The sequence below is a fragment of the Apis laboriosa genome, unplaced genomic scaffold (genome assembly GCF_014066325.1).
Source record: "Apis laboriosa isolate Shangri-la unplaced genomic scaffold, ASM1406632v1 scaffold18_cov149, whole genome shotgun sequence".
Lineage (NCBI taxonomy): Eukaryota > Metazoa > Arthropoda > Insecta > Hymenoptera > Apidae > Apis > Apis laboriosa.
This window is the reverse complement of record NW_025222233.1, coordinates 1779380-1796245: the sequence shown is the minus strand read 5'-3', so window position 1 is coordinate 1796245 and position 16866 is coordinate 1779380. Positions and strand designations below refer to the sequence as shown.

At 47.5% G+C, this 16866-nt stretch overlaps 1 protein-coding gene across 3 annotated transcripts in view; it reads left to right on the top strand.

The window, feature by feature from the left end:
• The window catches only part of LOC122711934, a 197224-nt gene that overhangs the window by 141316 nt on the left and 39042 nt on the right, over window positions 1-16866 (top strand). For all 3 annotated transcript variants that reach the window (XR_006346231.1, XM_043931130.1, XM_043931129.1), the window contains exon 4: window positions 14157-14265. Coding sequence is in view for 2 of the 3 variants with exons in the window: in XM_043931130.1 (XP_043787065.1) it covers window positions 14157-14265 (109 nt within the window). In the remaining variant the exon portion in view is untranslated. The remainder of the gene's footprint in view (window positions 1-14156; window positions 14266-16866) is intronic.

Sequence of the window (16866 nt, the reverse complement as noted above, 5' to 3'; positions counted from 1 at the left end):
CCCCCCCCCCCCGTTATATCATCGTTGCTCAATTTCGAGTGTAAACGCGATGCAGATGCGGGAATTCGGCTCACTGACAGAGAACGGGAGGATACGTGTTCCACCACGTCATTGTTACGCGGCGCGAAATTTCGTGCAACCCTCTCGACTCTCTACAATGTGGATCCAGACCCGACTGAATAGAGGGAGAGAAAGGAGAGGAGAGGGAGGTGTTCGCTGCGCGAGACAGCATCCGACAATCATCAACAACAACCCTCTCGCGAGCGAGTTTCTGTTTCCCTTTTCGATAAAAGAACGAGTCTTGGAAAAAGTCGTTCGCGATTTCCAAGAAGGAACGCGCGTTTTCCTAAACCACGCGTTTCCACGGAGGAAAGAGATTCTTTCTTCTCTCCGAAACAAGAAGAAACAACAAGAGGATCGTTTCGCTCGGGATCCCTCCAACAGAGAATTATCGGAATATTCTTCTTCTGTCGAAGGTGGCGCCATTTTTTACCCCATTCGTGCGTGCGTCGCTAATTAGTTTCAGGTTTAATTATCGAGAGAATCTCTCCCTTTCTAACGAAATAGCTAACGAGAGAAAGGAACAATCGTTTACTTGTCCGCCTTTTTTTTTGTTTCTCTTCTTTTCTTTTTTTATCTATCCGTTCCAAGGAAAAAATTGAAGATCACGTGTTGGTTGCAACGACCGACACGTGGATCACGTGGCTATCCCGAATCGGCACGGACGAGGAAAGGATTCGTTTCGGAGAAGGCACGCGCGATGGATGAAGAAAAAAGGGGGGGGGGAAACGCGACGGAATAATGGCGGGATCATCGGCTCACGGCGAGGAGAGCGCGAATCGCTCGGTCGGCAATCGAATCCCAGGATCAAAAGGTTGATTCGACGAAAGCCGGTTGATTTTCCATCTCGTTGTTGGCCAACGGAGAAGGGGAAAGGGAGGGGAACGATACAGCGGGCGGGCGTGCACCAGCTTTGAGCGTAGTAAAAGCATTAACTCGTCTCCCCGAGTTCCTTTTTTTCTTTTTTTTTTTTCCCCTGCTCGCGCACGATAATCGACTCGCGTATCGTCCGTCACCCGGTCGACGAGTCATAACGTATGGAATTTTATATGAGCCGAGACGGGAGCGGATCGCGTTTCGGCCATCGCGTAAGATACCGTGTGAGCACGCCGGTTTGACGCTTTTCCGCGACGAAATCCGATCGAATTGAGACGCGTGAATGAAAAGCGTGAAAGTGGCGCGTCGATACCGATCCATTCGCTCTCGAGCTCGCTCACCCCTCACCACCATTTCCAAGGATGGAAGATAGCTTTTATAGTCCTGCCAATGTACACCTACACCCCATCCAACGTAATTCGAAGTGAAACGAAATCCGTCGAGTATTTTCGTATATTCGCCGCGTTTACCGAACAATTTATACGATACGGAAAGTTATACGCTTAGATTAAGGGAGGGAGGGGGGGAGAAATTATCGCGAATCTCGTCCGACCAATGATCGACTCGCCCTACTCCGTCGCCATTAAAAAAAAGCGCGATATATATATATATATATTTTTTCTTTTTTCTTTTTTCTTTTTTCTTTTTCTTCTTATTCCGATTTATTTACACGCGAAATACATTTTCCGCTTTCATCGAGTAACGATCGTTGGGAAGCTCGTTATCTTTCGTTCGTTCTACAAGTTTCTACAAGTTTCGAGATGTGTTGGTTAATGAAGAAGCGCAGACATCGTTAATTTGCCATCCGAGGCGAGTGAAGAAAAAAAAGAAAAAGTTGATAAAATGATCCTTTCGAGGAGCGTGGAATCCGGCTGACAAACATTCCCACCGGCGAAATGTATTTTTCCAGCGAGGAGAAGAGCGAAAAAAAAAAAAAGAAAAGAAAAAGAGAAGAATGAAAAGCGAAATGCTTGTAGACCATTTCCGCGAAAACCGATCGTTAATTTACCTTAGCGATAAATTTAGTGGGAAGCGATTGCTCGAAGCCCAAGTTTCCAATCGGCTCCTAGGAAAACTAATTATCGTTGTGTTTATGCGAAAACCTCCGTCGGAATCAGATATTTAATATTCCCGTCGAATCGAGTCGAACGCCAATTCCCGCGCGTAATAATAATTACGGAGGGGGTGAAAAATGCGGCCACGAATATCGATGGCAAGCGCGTTTATCGCCGGCAATTTCTTGCTCGCCGCCTATGCAACGTTGCTTCTAAACTACCACGATTGCCCGTGAAAATTTTAACTCCCCCGTACCGCCTGTGAAGTAAATAAATAATTGTTCGTTCAACGCATCGATTAACATCCCCCTCCGCAGAAAGAATACAAAGAGCGAATACGATTACACCCTTGGTTTTCGAACACCCAAGATACGACTCGAGGGAGCGCGGAAAAATTCTATTGGGATAAATTCTTTGTGCTCGCCCTTTCATCCTGCAATAAGCCACCGGAGTACGCGATATTTATCTCCGCGCGATAAAGGTTCGAGTTGGCGACCCTATTAGGGGCCGAACAACTCTCTGCTTGTTTGACCCAGAATTGGAAAAAGAGACGGAAAGAGAGAGAGAGAGATGAAAGGAAAAGGATGGCGCGTTTCTTTTCAACCACGTTGAATCGAGGGGATAATGATAGCCCGGATAAACGGGATAATGATAACGGAATTGCGCTTGGTGCGGGCCTCGTTCATTCGCGGCCGAGGAATATTTAAAATAAATTACACGGTGCGAAATCAAAGGGTGTGCTTTGAGAGTTATAGGGGTTTGATCGAAATACCAATCAATCGGTATTTTTTTTTTTCCATCGACGAGAGAAACTCCGCTCTCTTCACCATGGGAACGTGATTAACGAACGTGATTTTGATTTATCGATATCGTTCGCAAAAAAAAGTACATACGAGCCAAATAGAATCCAGAGAGAATGGAGAGAAGAACGGAGGGGTTCGACGAAAGTTCGACGGAAGCGTCGCGCCAACCAACCGTTTCAAGCCGTTTCGACGATCAAAATTAAGACGAAATCGGATTAACGATACGCTTTCCTAGGCCTGATACTCGAGAAAACTCGAAACGGGGCACGTCTAGATCGCGCACAACTCGCATTACCTTCCTGAATCTAGACTGCGTTGTGTGTAGCGATAAGATAGGGTAGATTCAGGTTACTCGCACAGCAGGACTTGAATATACAGGGAAGATCTAGACTGTGCCAGAACTTAAATTAGCTTGAAAACTACCCCGCGCAAGGATACCTACCTACCTACCCACGTCCTTTGAAATTAAAGAATCCCTCTCCTCCCTCCCTAGTCTAGTTACGCTTGGTTGATTCCAAATTACACTCGGACGACGACGTACGGGCGACGTTTTATCATCTCGAAAATAAAACGTGACCGTCTCACTCCGGAGTTAATAAGAGTTGTATATAAGCTGTATATAACTGTTGAGAAGATATCGAAAAGGAAGGAAGGAAGGCCTACACTTTTCTACAGCTGTCGTGAAAAATAGCGTACTCTTCATCGATCAGAATTAATTAGACCAGGAATTCTATTATTATACAATCGAAATGCGAAATCTCCACTCCGCAGTGGATTTGATCCGTGCTAGGTGAGACACTTGGACGCGTCGGAAAGCGTAAGCGACGGGCGAAATTTAATAATCCAAGTTGCGAATAAAGTTACTCGGATAATTTATCGTTCAACATAATAATTTTAGCGGCCGAGTTTAGTACGAAAAGCGGGCTTACTATAATTATTCCAGCATTTCAACAATTATCAAATAATTATTTTTAAAAGTAACTTTATTCTAGAAAAACTTTAACTTTTTTTTTTTTTCATGGGTTAATGAAATCAAACCGCGTCGAGTCCGCCATTTCGCAAAGCTACACGTTGTACGATCGTCTACGCGCGTAGTAAAAGTCATCCAGGCTGAAGCAACGTCGACCCAAAGTGACAAGCGTCTCGTAAACCTGGGGAAGAGGGGAGGGGAGAAAGACATTCGCGGATCTTTGATCGCGAAACGTTCGTGTATATACGGAAGGAAGGGACGCGCTGAGTACCTGGTTACATGCAGAAAAGTGCATTTCCCTCCCCGCGATAACCCCAGGGACAACACCTGAGGGTGCAATCTTCTCTTTTGCCTTTCGTCGTCGTCTACCTCTAACGTCGAGGCAATCCGCGCGAAAAGATAGAAACACGCGTCACGGGGATGTTGCGCCTTCTCTCAATCGTTGTCTGTAGTCGCACGAGCCCTCCGCATCTCCCGGAATTACCCGTGGGGCGTTCCAACCCCCTGCGAACGACAGAAACACTCGGCCGATTTCTCGACGAATTTCCCTCTTTCGGCGTGAACGCCTGAAGTAAGCATCCATCGTGCTCTCATCGTGGCTCCACGATGATTAAAATTGCGATATAACGCGATAAACGAGAGAAAGGGAGAGAGAGAGAGAGAGAGAGAGAAAGGACTCCGTTTATCACGATTAACCCTTTTGTTACTACGGCCGACTGATATATGGGCGACTATAGTCGCTCCGCGTAAGATGCGCATTGCATATACGAGCGATTCGAATTACTGTACATCGAGTACATTCTGCAATGTTATTTGATTCCAAAGTGTAATTAAACAAAGTGTGTATAAAAGTTAAAATATATATAAAATTTTGAGGAATAAACAAAGCAAGTCGGATTGCAGTGAGGGGTAAACGCGGCCATACGAAGGGTTCGAAATCATACGAAGGGTTCGAAATCATACGAAGATCTCGAACGGGTTCTCAGTGAAACGGGTCCGCGTATCGCGCGCCGATTATTTTGCACGGCGAGCGACGAAAGAATGAAGGTAAACGAAAGGAGTGGATTAGGGGGTTCGGTCGACGATGAAAAGGTTTGCTGGAACGCGGTGGAGTCGGTCGAAAACGCGATTAAATCGGGTTTCAGCCGCGCGATAGGTGGCGTTCGCGGATTGATCGCAGGATCAATTTTAATCACTTCCGCGCGACGCGTATCCACCACGACACAGTTACACATTCTAATGCGTTCCCTATTAATTTGAGAGTAGCCATTAGTTGCTCGCACCGGCGTATCGCGCCGACTATCTATCTATCACCCCGGCCGGCAATATTGTCAGAATTCAATAAAGCAAACGAGCTGTTGATTCAATACTCCCGGCCGGCCATTGTCGGTGGGAAAGCGGTGGATTGGATCCACTCGATCACGATGTTCAAACTTCCGAAACGTTGAGTAGCTTCCACCACGCGTACGCGTTCGTCACTCTATCTCTCCGATCGAAAAAATGACGCGACCTCGAGTTCTTCTTATTATTATTATTATTAACTCGAAAAATTCCTTCGACTTAATCGACGAAAGGAAAGGAAAGAATTGTTCATCGTTCGGTGCACGATAATACGTTGGAATAATGCCGACGAGAATTCCTTGGATTAATAAGTTTGCTCGCAAAGGAAAAAGAGGAGAAATACGCGAGATACGGGAGGACAAAGGGCGGCTAGATAAAGAGAGAGATAGAGAGAGAGAGCAAATAGAAAGGAAAAACGAGGATGACTGAAACAAAGGAGATGTTGTTCGACCGTAACGTAAATCAAATTCCATTCTCTGCCTCGTCGGTGGGTATAACGTGGCAAAGTAATGGCTCCAGTTTAACGTCAGATTGAATTTACAACGCGAAACGAACGGTTCGGCGGTACGCGTAGCGTGGGGCGTACGGACAAATTTCGCGGCCATCCGTGAAATTCGCCGCCAAGAAATAAATTTGCGGATTGAGACAATCGCCGAGAAGAAAACCTCATCCCTCGATGATGCAACTAATCTAGAATCGAACGAGGAGGGAAATCAGGATGGTCATCTTGATCATCTCCTTCTAGCCAAGCGTTTCGCGGAGATTTTCGAATCTCAACAACGTTTCTTCTCTGCAGAGAAGAGGAAGGGGATGTTTTTAAACGGTTCTCGACACTCGTCGAGGCGAAAATGGAAGCCACGCGACCACGAGTTTCGAGAAGGAAAGTAATTGTAAAAAAAAAAAAAAAGAAAGAAAAAACGCGGATCGTGAAGATGAGGGGGGAGAGGAGAGTTTCAGCAGTGGTCCAATAGCGGGGAGAAAAATAAAAAAAATTGGTAGTTTGCGGAAAGACAAGGGTAGAAGCGGGTCGTCCTTAAGCGCACAATCGCGTGCATCCTCTCCTCCCGTGCGCCCCCCTGGCCTGGCCGCATTCATCGACAGAACGTCGTTTCTCATCGCGTCGTTACATCGTTGAATGAATTCGCGAAAGAATTCGTACGGAACGGCAGCCAGCCCATTGTTCCCCGTTTCCCTTTGAATCCCCGCTCCACGCTCCGATTTTCGTCCCGTTTCTTATTCCCCCCTCCCCCCTCCCTTTCCCCCTCTCCCCGCCCCCGCTCCCGTCTTTGACCGTATTTTCCGCGTCGCGAGCGCTGCCAACCCGTGTCCCTCGTCGCGAGAACGTGTACGGGCGTATAAAAAGAAATTCGTCCAACGTCGCAACTTCCAGAAGTGTTGTTCCACTTCTCTTTGTGAATAGCCTTTCCCCGAATAACTTGGAGGGGAATAAAAAGAAGTGGTTACGTATCTGGAACGATCGAGATTTTTCGAGCGCAGAGACGGTGCGAGACGAGAGTTCTCGTGTCGCCAAAACGAATTAACGGGGGCGCATTATCTTTGTCCAGAAGGGTTGAAGTTAATGGAAGACAAACAACCGTTCTGAACAAGCTTCGCGCTCAGCCGCCCTTTGTTTGCGCGCAAAGCAGGAGAAAAAGGGCGGAGGGATTCTGCGGGCCGACAAAATATCCCGTCCGCCGCTCGCCTCGATGCTCGCGGGATAATATCGTATCGTAGCCCGCATATCGACCCCCTCCCTTCTCCCATTTTTCTGCAAATTCCGAAAATGCTTCTCGGTTGAACGCGAAAGATGAACTCGCGCGATCCTCCTCCTCCTCGAATCGAACGAAAATCGAAGCGAAAAATCTTTTTCCCTCCAAGCTCGGCCTTTCGATAAATTGGAAACGCGATATGGGACGATCAGATTATTGGACGAGGAGGAAAACAAAGCGGAAACGCGAAAACTCCGGGGAACACTGTATACAGAGTGAAGGGGAGTAAATAAGAATTTATCGACGGGTGGAAGAAATAACGCTTTTCGACGATAGTAAAAACTCGAACGATTTCGTAATTCCAACCAACTTTCGTCCGTGCCTCCTTTAATCTCCGTTCGCGCGCTCTTTGTTCACTTTTACGATGAGAGCGTAAATTGAGAGCGTAGCCGGCAAGGAAACAAGGAAGAAAGGATTAAAAATCTGGGGAAAACGAGGGTTAAAGGGGAGAGAAGTGGCGATAACATCGATGCACGGTGAATTCGAAATTCCGGGCAGAATCGAAAGCTATGTTAGCCGGAGTCAGCAATAACGTGGCCTTATTGAATCGTGCCTGCCCCCCTCCCCCTTGCCTACGATACGGGTGAATACACGCGAGGGATGTCGGAAAAATAATCTAAACCGGATCGTTCGTCGAGTATTGACCTTCGTACACGAATTTCATATCGGGTAGATTCGATTTTATATGCACGCCCTTCTCTCTCTCTCTCTCTCTCTCTCTCTCTCTCTCTCTCTCTCTCTCTCTCTCTTCCTCTTCTGTCGTGTGGGATTCTTATAAGTGGGCAAAAGTGTCTGTGAAAATTTCATTCGAACGATATTCGACCTGATGGAACAGAAGAATCGCGCAATTCAAAAATCACGCTATTGGCTGACGGGTCGAAATGTATATAAATATATAGAATCCAGAGAGATGGAAAAATATCGAGGAAGAAGAGGAAGGAGGAAGGAAGGTTGAGAAGAGAGGGGGGATAATTAAACGGTGAATAAAATTTGAGAAGCTGAGGTTTATGAAGCGCGAGATGAAAAAGCGATGGCATCGAAAAAAAAGAGAGAAGGGAAAGGAAGAAAGAAAAGGAAAGAGCACGGTTGGCCGGTTGTTTCCGTTGATGGAAGATTTTTCTCCCTGTCTGAAATTCTTACCCCCGTTTCCCTTTGTAGAGAAAATTCTCTTTGGAAGGATACTCGTTCCATCCTCGTTGAAGAGACGCCCCTTAAAAAGACTCGCGAACGGTGGCTCGGTCGAGCGATGGTCTTATCCGCAACTTCGCTTCGCGAACGCGCGATACATCTTCCATAAAAGTTTAACGAGGATGATGTAAGGTGCTCCTCTCTCGCTTCGGAAATTGCACTCCTCCGCTTATGAGTGAAGCAACCTTCCTCGGAAGATATCTTCTTCCAGACGAATGAAGAAGAAGAAGAGAAAGAGGAAGAGGAAGAGGAAGAAGGAAAAAGAAAGAAGGAAGATTAGAAATATCGTTCTCCCGAAAAAACAATTCAACGTATTTCAACGTATTTCCCCTCACACATCCCCTCTTCTCGACCGATTATTATTACCTTTCGAATTTTACGATTCGACTCGCGACTCGCACGAACTTGAGGAAATCAGAGATGGAAGTACGCGGAGAATGGAGAACGTTCGTTTCCCTCGTTTCCACGAAGTTAAATCGGGACGACGTCTCGTAAAAGTGAGCGGAGGAAGCGAGGGAGGAGAACAACAGGAACGAGCCACTCTCGGATTCCCTCGACGTGTGTGCGAGAATCTTGTCGGCGTCTCGTCCTCGCCTCCGCGAATCTTCCTCTCGCACAGTTTGCTAGATCTATTCAATTTACTTTTTCTAGCGGCAGGAAGGAATCCACCGTTCCCCGACAAAGGAGAACCGGAGGATGGAACTGTAAGAAGGTCGCAGCTGGGCCACGAGCCTAGGAGAGAGAGGGAGGGAATTTCGCCCGGCGAAGCGCACGTGGGGAACCGTGGACGGTGCTTAAAGCTCAGAGGGTCCTTTGAAACTTCACAATTTCATTCTTCCAAACGTGGACGAGCGCGAAAATTCTCTCGTCCGGATTTTTCTTCCTCCCTTCTTTTCTTCCAAAAGTCGGCCACTCTTTTCTCTCTCTCTCTCTCTCTCTCTTCCCTCCCATCTCAAAAGAGATCACGTAACCCGATTCATTTTACAACTGTCCTCCACCTGTGTCGACTTAAAATCCATTTACGCGATTCGAGATATTAGGCGAACGCGGCCCTCGAATACGAAACATGGGAGCGGGGGCTCGATTTTCGGGCGAAACGAAACGCGAGGCGAGAGGCGATCGCGCGACCCCGTGTTTGAAACACGATATTTGGAAACGCAAATGGACCGACTCCGTCCCAACGATTGCGCGAGCCGTACGCGTGCGCGGCTGCGCCCGAGCCGCAGACCATCGCCAACAGATATATTAGGCCAATTATATCCGACTTAATTACCCCACAGCCTCCGCTCCGCACCTATTTTCCAACGCTGTCGATGCAAATTAACGCCGGTTGAAACGCCGCCACCGCCAATTCGTTCGAACCGATTGTCGAAAACGCTTGTTTTTGATTTGTCGAAAAAAGAAAAGAACCTATCTCTCCCCTTCGTAGGATACGTATACGATTTCTCTTGGAATGCTATTACGAACTTGGTCGTGGAGAAAAAAGAAAAGAAAAAAGAAAGAAAAGTAGTGGATAAATCGGGAAACAAGCTCTTCTTTTTAAAGGAATTGATAAATTTAATAAAGTAACGTATGTAGAACGGATGACAGAATGGATGCGCTCTATTACATCTGTCTGTCACGCGTATTGTTATTATTAATATTATTGGGTTGGAAAACAGGGACAAAAATCGAGGCGGGGAGCGAAGTGGAATAATTTCACCGGTTTCCGATTAAAATGTCGATTATAAACAAACAAACGGAAATTCCTTTGATTGGAAGGTTACGTCAATAAAGTCTTAATAAAGTCATCCGTTTCACTTTATCCCGATATACGTCCATCGTTCATTTGCGATTGGCGAATATGTGTACCGACGAGATAGAGCGAAAATTATAAATACTCTGTCTAACCGTCTTCTTGACAAACGCTCTACATTTATAAATGAATCATGAATGACGAGAGAATCGATCGAAGAATTCGGAAATAATCCGCCTGACGAATTTAAAAATATTCAAATTCCAATCAAATTCGTATTCGAAGAAGAAGAAGAAGAAGAAGAAGAAGAAGGAAGAACTCGAGGAAAGAACGTATATTTTTCTCGTTTCGCTAGGAGAAGAGGATACTTGCATCCCTCTGTATAATTGGAACAATGTTTCCAGAACGTAATTCGGCCTCCCGAAAATTTTTTCCCCCTCCCTCTCCCCCCGGTTCCGACAGGCAGATTAAAAGTTTCGTCGTTTGGCCGGCTTCCGCGCGAAGCAGCACGAGTTTTCGCCCCCAATTTTCGGCTCGCCCACGCTCCAAGAACGAACAACTCGTATTTCATAGTTCAAAAACGAGGAAAAAGGAGGGGATGCGGAGGAAGAAGTCCAGCGCGTTAACCTTAATTAGCACGCGCATGCGCGGCCAGTTAGCGAGTGAATACTAACTGTAATACATTTTTAAACTAATTCCACCGCCGCTGGTACGCGTGCCACCGCTCAAGGAAGGGAGAACAGAGAGCCGACGGGTCAAGTTTCGCGATAACGATAAAAAGGACGTCGTTCCATTTTAAACGCGGGTGAAAATTCTGTCGAGATTGTCGAGGCGCGATTAAAAAAAGAGAGAAAAAGAGAGGGGCGGGAAAAAAAACGGAAAAAAGGGAAAAAGCGATGGGGAGGGGAGTCGGAAACGATGTGTATCGATGTCAAAAAATTTCGAGCGCGAGGCCGTAAACACGTCGAAAAGTGACGTATCAACGGTGAGAGATCGTGTCCGACGTGGACCAGCTGGCCCTGGCCCTATCTAAATGCACCCGCGACACCGATTGATGTTACATCGACGGAGATAATGGTATCCAAACAATGTTGCTCGCGTCAAAAGCGAGCCGACCGTTTCAAACTTGTTTTGCCGCTGTGGCGCGGCTGTATATATCGCGCCACCCCCCTTCACGAGACGATCTCGTCGCGAAAAAAAAATTCTTGCCCACGAGGCGAATACGAGGCATCTGTGCATCCTGATGTGAATACTCGCGCGGAATCTATTATTGAATGTCTTTAAGAATGTCAAATCGATCGAGATATTCGAATCTTCAAGATGTATCTCGCGTATATACTCAGCGTCGTAAGAACGAAACGTAATAACGTGATTCCTAGTAATATGGATTATTCGTCTACTCGTTACACGCTCAGAATTTATTCCTATTCCGTTTCATCCTCGACACGATTTCAATTTGTCGAGGGAAGAGGGGGAAAGGCAGACGCGTCGGGTAACACGTCCGAAGGCTCGCAGTAGGTAGGTTCGCGGTGAGTTATTTCAAAGGGGTAAAGGAAGACGGGTAAAGGAATTCGTCAGGGTTTCCCCGCGGTCGAAGATCGACAACCGGGTAAATGGATACCGTCCGCCTAGGGATTTTTTAGCCGGGAGAAAATCCCCCCTTTTTGAAATTCCGCACGCGCGCGATCCTCGAGATTCTGTTCGCGGAACGATATCCCGAAGCGATATTGGAATCGAAAGAGACAAGTGGCGCGAAATTTCTTCGAGTGTTACGAAGCGAAGAATCGAGCTCGGTCGCAGCATCCGCCACACGCTGATAAGCTTTTTCTATTTTTTGTCACACGGACAACGAGTTGTAGTATTTTCATCGAATCGAAATTTGGAGTCGCGGCAAGCATCAGTCGAGCCAAAGCGAAGAGAGAAAGAGAGAAAGAGAGGAGAACGAATTGAAACACGGCCGTTGTCGAATCGATATAGCCTCGATTCAAACTCGATTCCCGTCTAAACTTTCCTTCTCTCTTCCTTTCTCCTCGTTGTTAACCCTGTTTCACGCGACCAACTTTCGCAACCCGCAAGATTGCTACACGATGTCCCTCCCTTCTCTTTACCGAAGAGGAAAGAAACTTGAATCGGGATCAAAGTTTCGACGCCATTCCTTCGAAAAACGGAGAGAGGGAAACGGAAAACGGAGGGGGAGAGATGGTCTTCAATTAACTCGAGATTTCCTTCCTATTTTCGGTAATATCCCTGTTAAAATACCTTAAGCGATTCGAAGTATGAATTTTCTTGTTGGATTAAAAACCTGGATTATTAAGGGGACGGGAAGGAGGAGGAGGAGGAGGAGAGCTCGAGTCCCTTCTTTGTGAAATAACGGGTTTCTCGGGTGCAATTTGATCCGGAGAGCGGGAGAGAAGGATCGGGAGAAAGTTGGAAGCGAGGTCGGGACAGGATTAAAATTTCAACGCGGATCCTCCGTTCCGTTCGCCTCGATAGGGGAGGAGGGCGGAGGGGGAAAAAACGATAGGGGATGGCCCCGCCGCGAAATGTCTTCAGCTTGTTACGGACTTAACGAGAAGAAATGCGGTGGATGAGCGGGAAACGGCGGCGGGTAGGTGGGTGAAAAAGCGGGGTAGGATAAAGCCCAGACCTGTACAACCTGCTCGAGAGCTTTTCGAAGTTGAAGCTGCGCCTGGTAATACCGGGACCAACCGAATGGTCGAGTACTAATCCGAGTGTAATAATGGTGTACGCGCTCGCAGCCTCATCGCCGCATCTCTCCGCTTCGCCCGCTATTACTCTCCGCTCTGCCCGCCTCGTCTGCCCGCTTTCAAACTCGTTATACGATTTTTAATACATCGCACCACCGGCCCGCTCTACCCTCTGTACCAACGGCTCTTTTTGCTCTCTCTCTCTCTCTCTCTCAAACTGCTCTTTCAAACTCATCTCTGCGCGTTCCTGTCACGGACGAATCCAAAATTCAAAGCTTTGAAAGCGGAGAAAGGATTGCAACGTTTGGTCCCATACGGGGAACAGGGAATTTCCAAGTCGAAAAATTAACGCTTCTCCTTTTTCTTATTCTACTTTGGCTCTCTTTGCTCTTTCTATCTCTCTATCTCTTTCTCTTCCCCCGTTGCTCAAACTGCTCTTTCAAACTCATCTCTGCGCGTTCCTGTCACGGACGAATCCAAAATTCAAAGCTTTGAAAGCGGAGAAAGGATTGGTTCCCATACGGGGAACAGGGAATTTCCAAGTCGAAAAATTAACGCTTCTCCTTTTTCTTATTCTACTTCGGCTCTCTTTGCTCTCTCTCTCTCTCTCTCTCTCTCTCTCTCTTTCTCTCTCTGTCTCTTCCCCTGTTGCTCAAAATTCAAAGTTTTGAAAGCGGAGAAATGATTGGTCCCATACGGGGAAGAGGGAATTTCCAAGTCGAAAAATTAACGCTTCTCCTTTTTCTTATTCTACTTCGGCTCTCTTTGCTCTCTCTCTCTCTCTCTCTCTCTCTCTCTCTCTGTCTCTTCCCAGGGAATTTCGAAGAATTAACGCTTCTCCTTTTTCTTGTTATTCTTTGAAAAGTGGTAAATACGTTGTCGGGACGGTTTCCTTTGCTAGATCGAGAAATGATTAATCGGTGTTTACGGGGCGCGAGATAGCGGCCGGATTCATTATGCATTACAGTTTGAACAACGGCAAACGACAGTGAGGAATTGCAGCCGGCTGCGATATTACGTAGCGTACGCCGAGAAATTTATAGGATAATACTCCCGATGGATTATTCCCCCCTCCCAGCGATGAAGAATCGGGATAAAAAGGGATAAAGATGGTTATGCCGTTTCGAATGCAGCGTAAACGGCAAGCGTAGAAGAATTGAAATCCGCCACGATGCGAGCGCGTCGACGATCCCGGTTGAAAGTTGGCGGTGGAAAAGTGGCGAAAGGGACGTTCCAACGCTCCCGTTCGTTCGAATCCAGCTGTTTTCCCGGGGCTGTCCTCCTCGGCTTTCCTCCTTCTTGCCACCCGTCGCATTTGCATACCAAAGACTAATCCGCGCGCGGGCCGATTGAAATGAAAATGCGCGCGGTCTCGCCTCCGTCGGATCCACGACGGATCGTGGAACCCGCTGTCGCGAATGCGAATATCATTTTCTTTCACGGCGCGCAACAAAGCTTCGACACCGGTCGATTTATCCGCGCGAGGGTGCACGCCCGTACATAATCTCAAGGGTGGAAGTCGAACGACGCGTGGAAAATGGAACGAATGGAACGAAATAAAAAGAGAGAGAGAGAGAGAGAGAGAGAGAGTATAATATTTACGCGAATTCGAACGTTGATGAATATCTTCTTTTCTCCGATTTTGTTACAGCGACGGCGGCCTGGCCGAGGCAGGAGCAGCCGTGCCCGATAGCTGGAGACTTTTGCATGAACGGTGGTACCTGCCTGTTTTTCGAGACCGTCGGTGAACCAGCATGCAGGTGAGCGCTAGCATCGATCCGTTTCGTTTCCGCATAATTATAATTAAATCGAACGTCCTCTCCTTGTCTAATCCTATCCTCTATATATATAAATATGATATATTCCGGACACAACGGGAGATCATCGGTTGTTCGAATTATATCATGTGATATATGATGCGTAAAAGGGGAGATCGAGATAAAGTTAAGGCTATGCTTCTCGCGCGTCTGTCTAGAACGATACAAGATTGAAAATATCGAAACAAACGACTGCGAAACGCTTTTCCCTTGCGCTCTCCTCGCAAGAGGCGGAGAGATGGTGCGGAGCCGGTCGAAATTGAGTTTCGCTTCTTGTTACCCTCTTTTCCACCGACACCTCTATCCGCCCGCTCGCAGCGGATGAGATTGGGAGGGGGAGGTTTTTCGCGGCATGTTTGTTGCCGATTTCGTGCAGCTCGCCAGACAGCTCGTCGAGTCTACTGACCTCCTCCTCTCTTTCCTTTCTCCTCTCAGCTTCACGCTCCAATCTCCAATTCCACTCCTTCTCTTTTTCCGTCCGCCCATCCCTTACGACCGACCTCCGACCCATCCATTAAAGGGACCACCTCGCTCTCGTTCCTCTTATATTCCATTCTCTCCACCTTTTCCTTCCTCTCTCTCTCTCGTCCTATTCTTCTTTCTATCACATCGACTTTTCCACCTTTTCCGGGAAAAGGGAGAACTTGTTCCTCTTAACTGATTAGACTCCTGATAATCAAACTGTTTATTCTCTCCGTGGGAATAATTATAACGGCCAATTTCACTCGGCAATTACAATTGTTCACGCGCTTAAAAGTAGTTTCTTCGTCGTCTCGAACAGATTCCCGATTTTCCTCTTCAAGAAAGGGATCGAAACGGTTTTGATCGAAGAAAAGTAGGGAACGAAACACTGAATTCTGGAGGGGAGAGGGTGAAAATAAGGGAACGCGGGGTCGAGTCCATTTTTCATGAAAAATTCCTTTCCACTTTGGAAAGGAGAGGCAGGTTTCCACGTTTCATCTGCATGCAAGAACTCGTATCCAGGCCGAATTTTCCTCCGCCTTGGCGCGATTTCATCGGTTCTTTCGAAAATTAAATTTCCCAAGTGGCACAGCCCGCACCCCCACGGGGGTCATCCATCCCTCCTCCTGCTCCTCCTTCCCCCTCCGCATAGGTTTAATTAAAAAAGTTCCCCGCTTCCGATGATCGGCGCGCATAGCTCCGCGGAATTAGCCGGCCGATCAATCGCGAAGGAACACGTTGTTCCTCCTTTCTCCCCCCGTCGAATTACTTCTAGTTCGGTGTTAAAAATCACAGACGGAGAAAAGAGGGAAAGAGAGTGGAAGCTGGGTTGGAAAAAGTTGGCCAATATCAAAGCAAACACTCATCCGGCCAACATTTCCCTCGATTCCGGCAAACACTCGACTCGGTAATTTCAACGAAACGAGAGGAGAGACCTTTCGCTTCCGCGAACCCTATCGCTATTATTCCAACGACGCGGCCAACTTTCCGCCGTTTCCTCGTACGCGTAACGAGGAGAAGCCGAAGCGACGAGCAGAGCACAAGTCTCTTCCCGAGACGAGAGAGCGCGTTGGAGAGAGAGAGAGAGAGAGAGAGAGAGAGAGAAAGGGGAAAATCGGGGCGGCCGACGACAATGGCCTTTTTGTCGGTGCGCTTTGACGTTGATTAGCCGCTCGTTAAATAAATTCGGAGGACGGAGCTGATACGCGAATAAAAGTGAGCCGAGAGGTGGAGAGAGAGAGAGAGAGAGAGAGAGAAAGGGCGAGCGACGGAGGAAAGACAGAGAGAGCAAAGGGAAACACTGTGGTCCGTGGACGGGTCCCGATGCGAGCACCGCGCTGCCATCGGTTGACGAGGGTTTATTGGCTTTATCGAGGAATCAGGTCGTCCCCAGGAGGAACACGGGTCGAGGGAGGGAAAAGGGAGGGGTGGAAAAAAAAAGAAAAAAAGAAAAAAAGGAACGACCGTCGGAAAGAATGGACAATGGACAAATGAGCGTACACCGAGCATTGTCTACTCGCATGCAACCAACTGGGGCGCAAACAGATTCGTACGTGTACGTATTCTATTATTCGTGCGACCGTGGAAAATGAGTTGCCCCCGCGCGAGATGGAAGAGGGAAAATATTCCATAAACACGAATATTTCGCTTCGCCGGCCCCACGATATATACCCGGTTGTTACTAGGTCGCTGTGAGTGATAAAGGGCGTGTCGTACACTTGGACGGAAGCCGCGTCTCCGCGCCGCGTTTCCGCGCCTAATAAATCGAATTCCTTCCTCGAAATGATCCTCGAGTCGAACCGAGTGGCACGAAACCCCGCCGCTGCGCTCCTTCCCCTCCTTTCGTGATAATAAATCACGGCTCGTATCTCGGCAATCCCCCGATTTATAGATTTCCAATGAGTCGTCTTCCCGTGGAATAAACTGTCTCCGGCGACTCGGTGATTCCCGATAAACTCGAAAAAGTGGCGTTAAACGGCCAACTGGATGGAAAGATTTAACCAGGTTGAAAAGAATCGTCTGGATCGAGAGAGAGAAAGAGAGGGAGAGAGAAGTTGGGGGATAGGCTGGCAAGGTCGATGA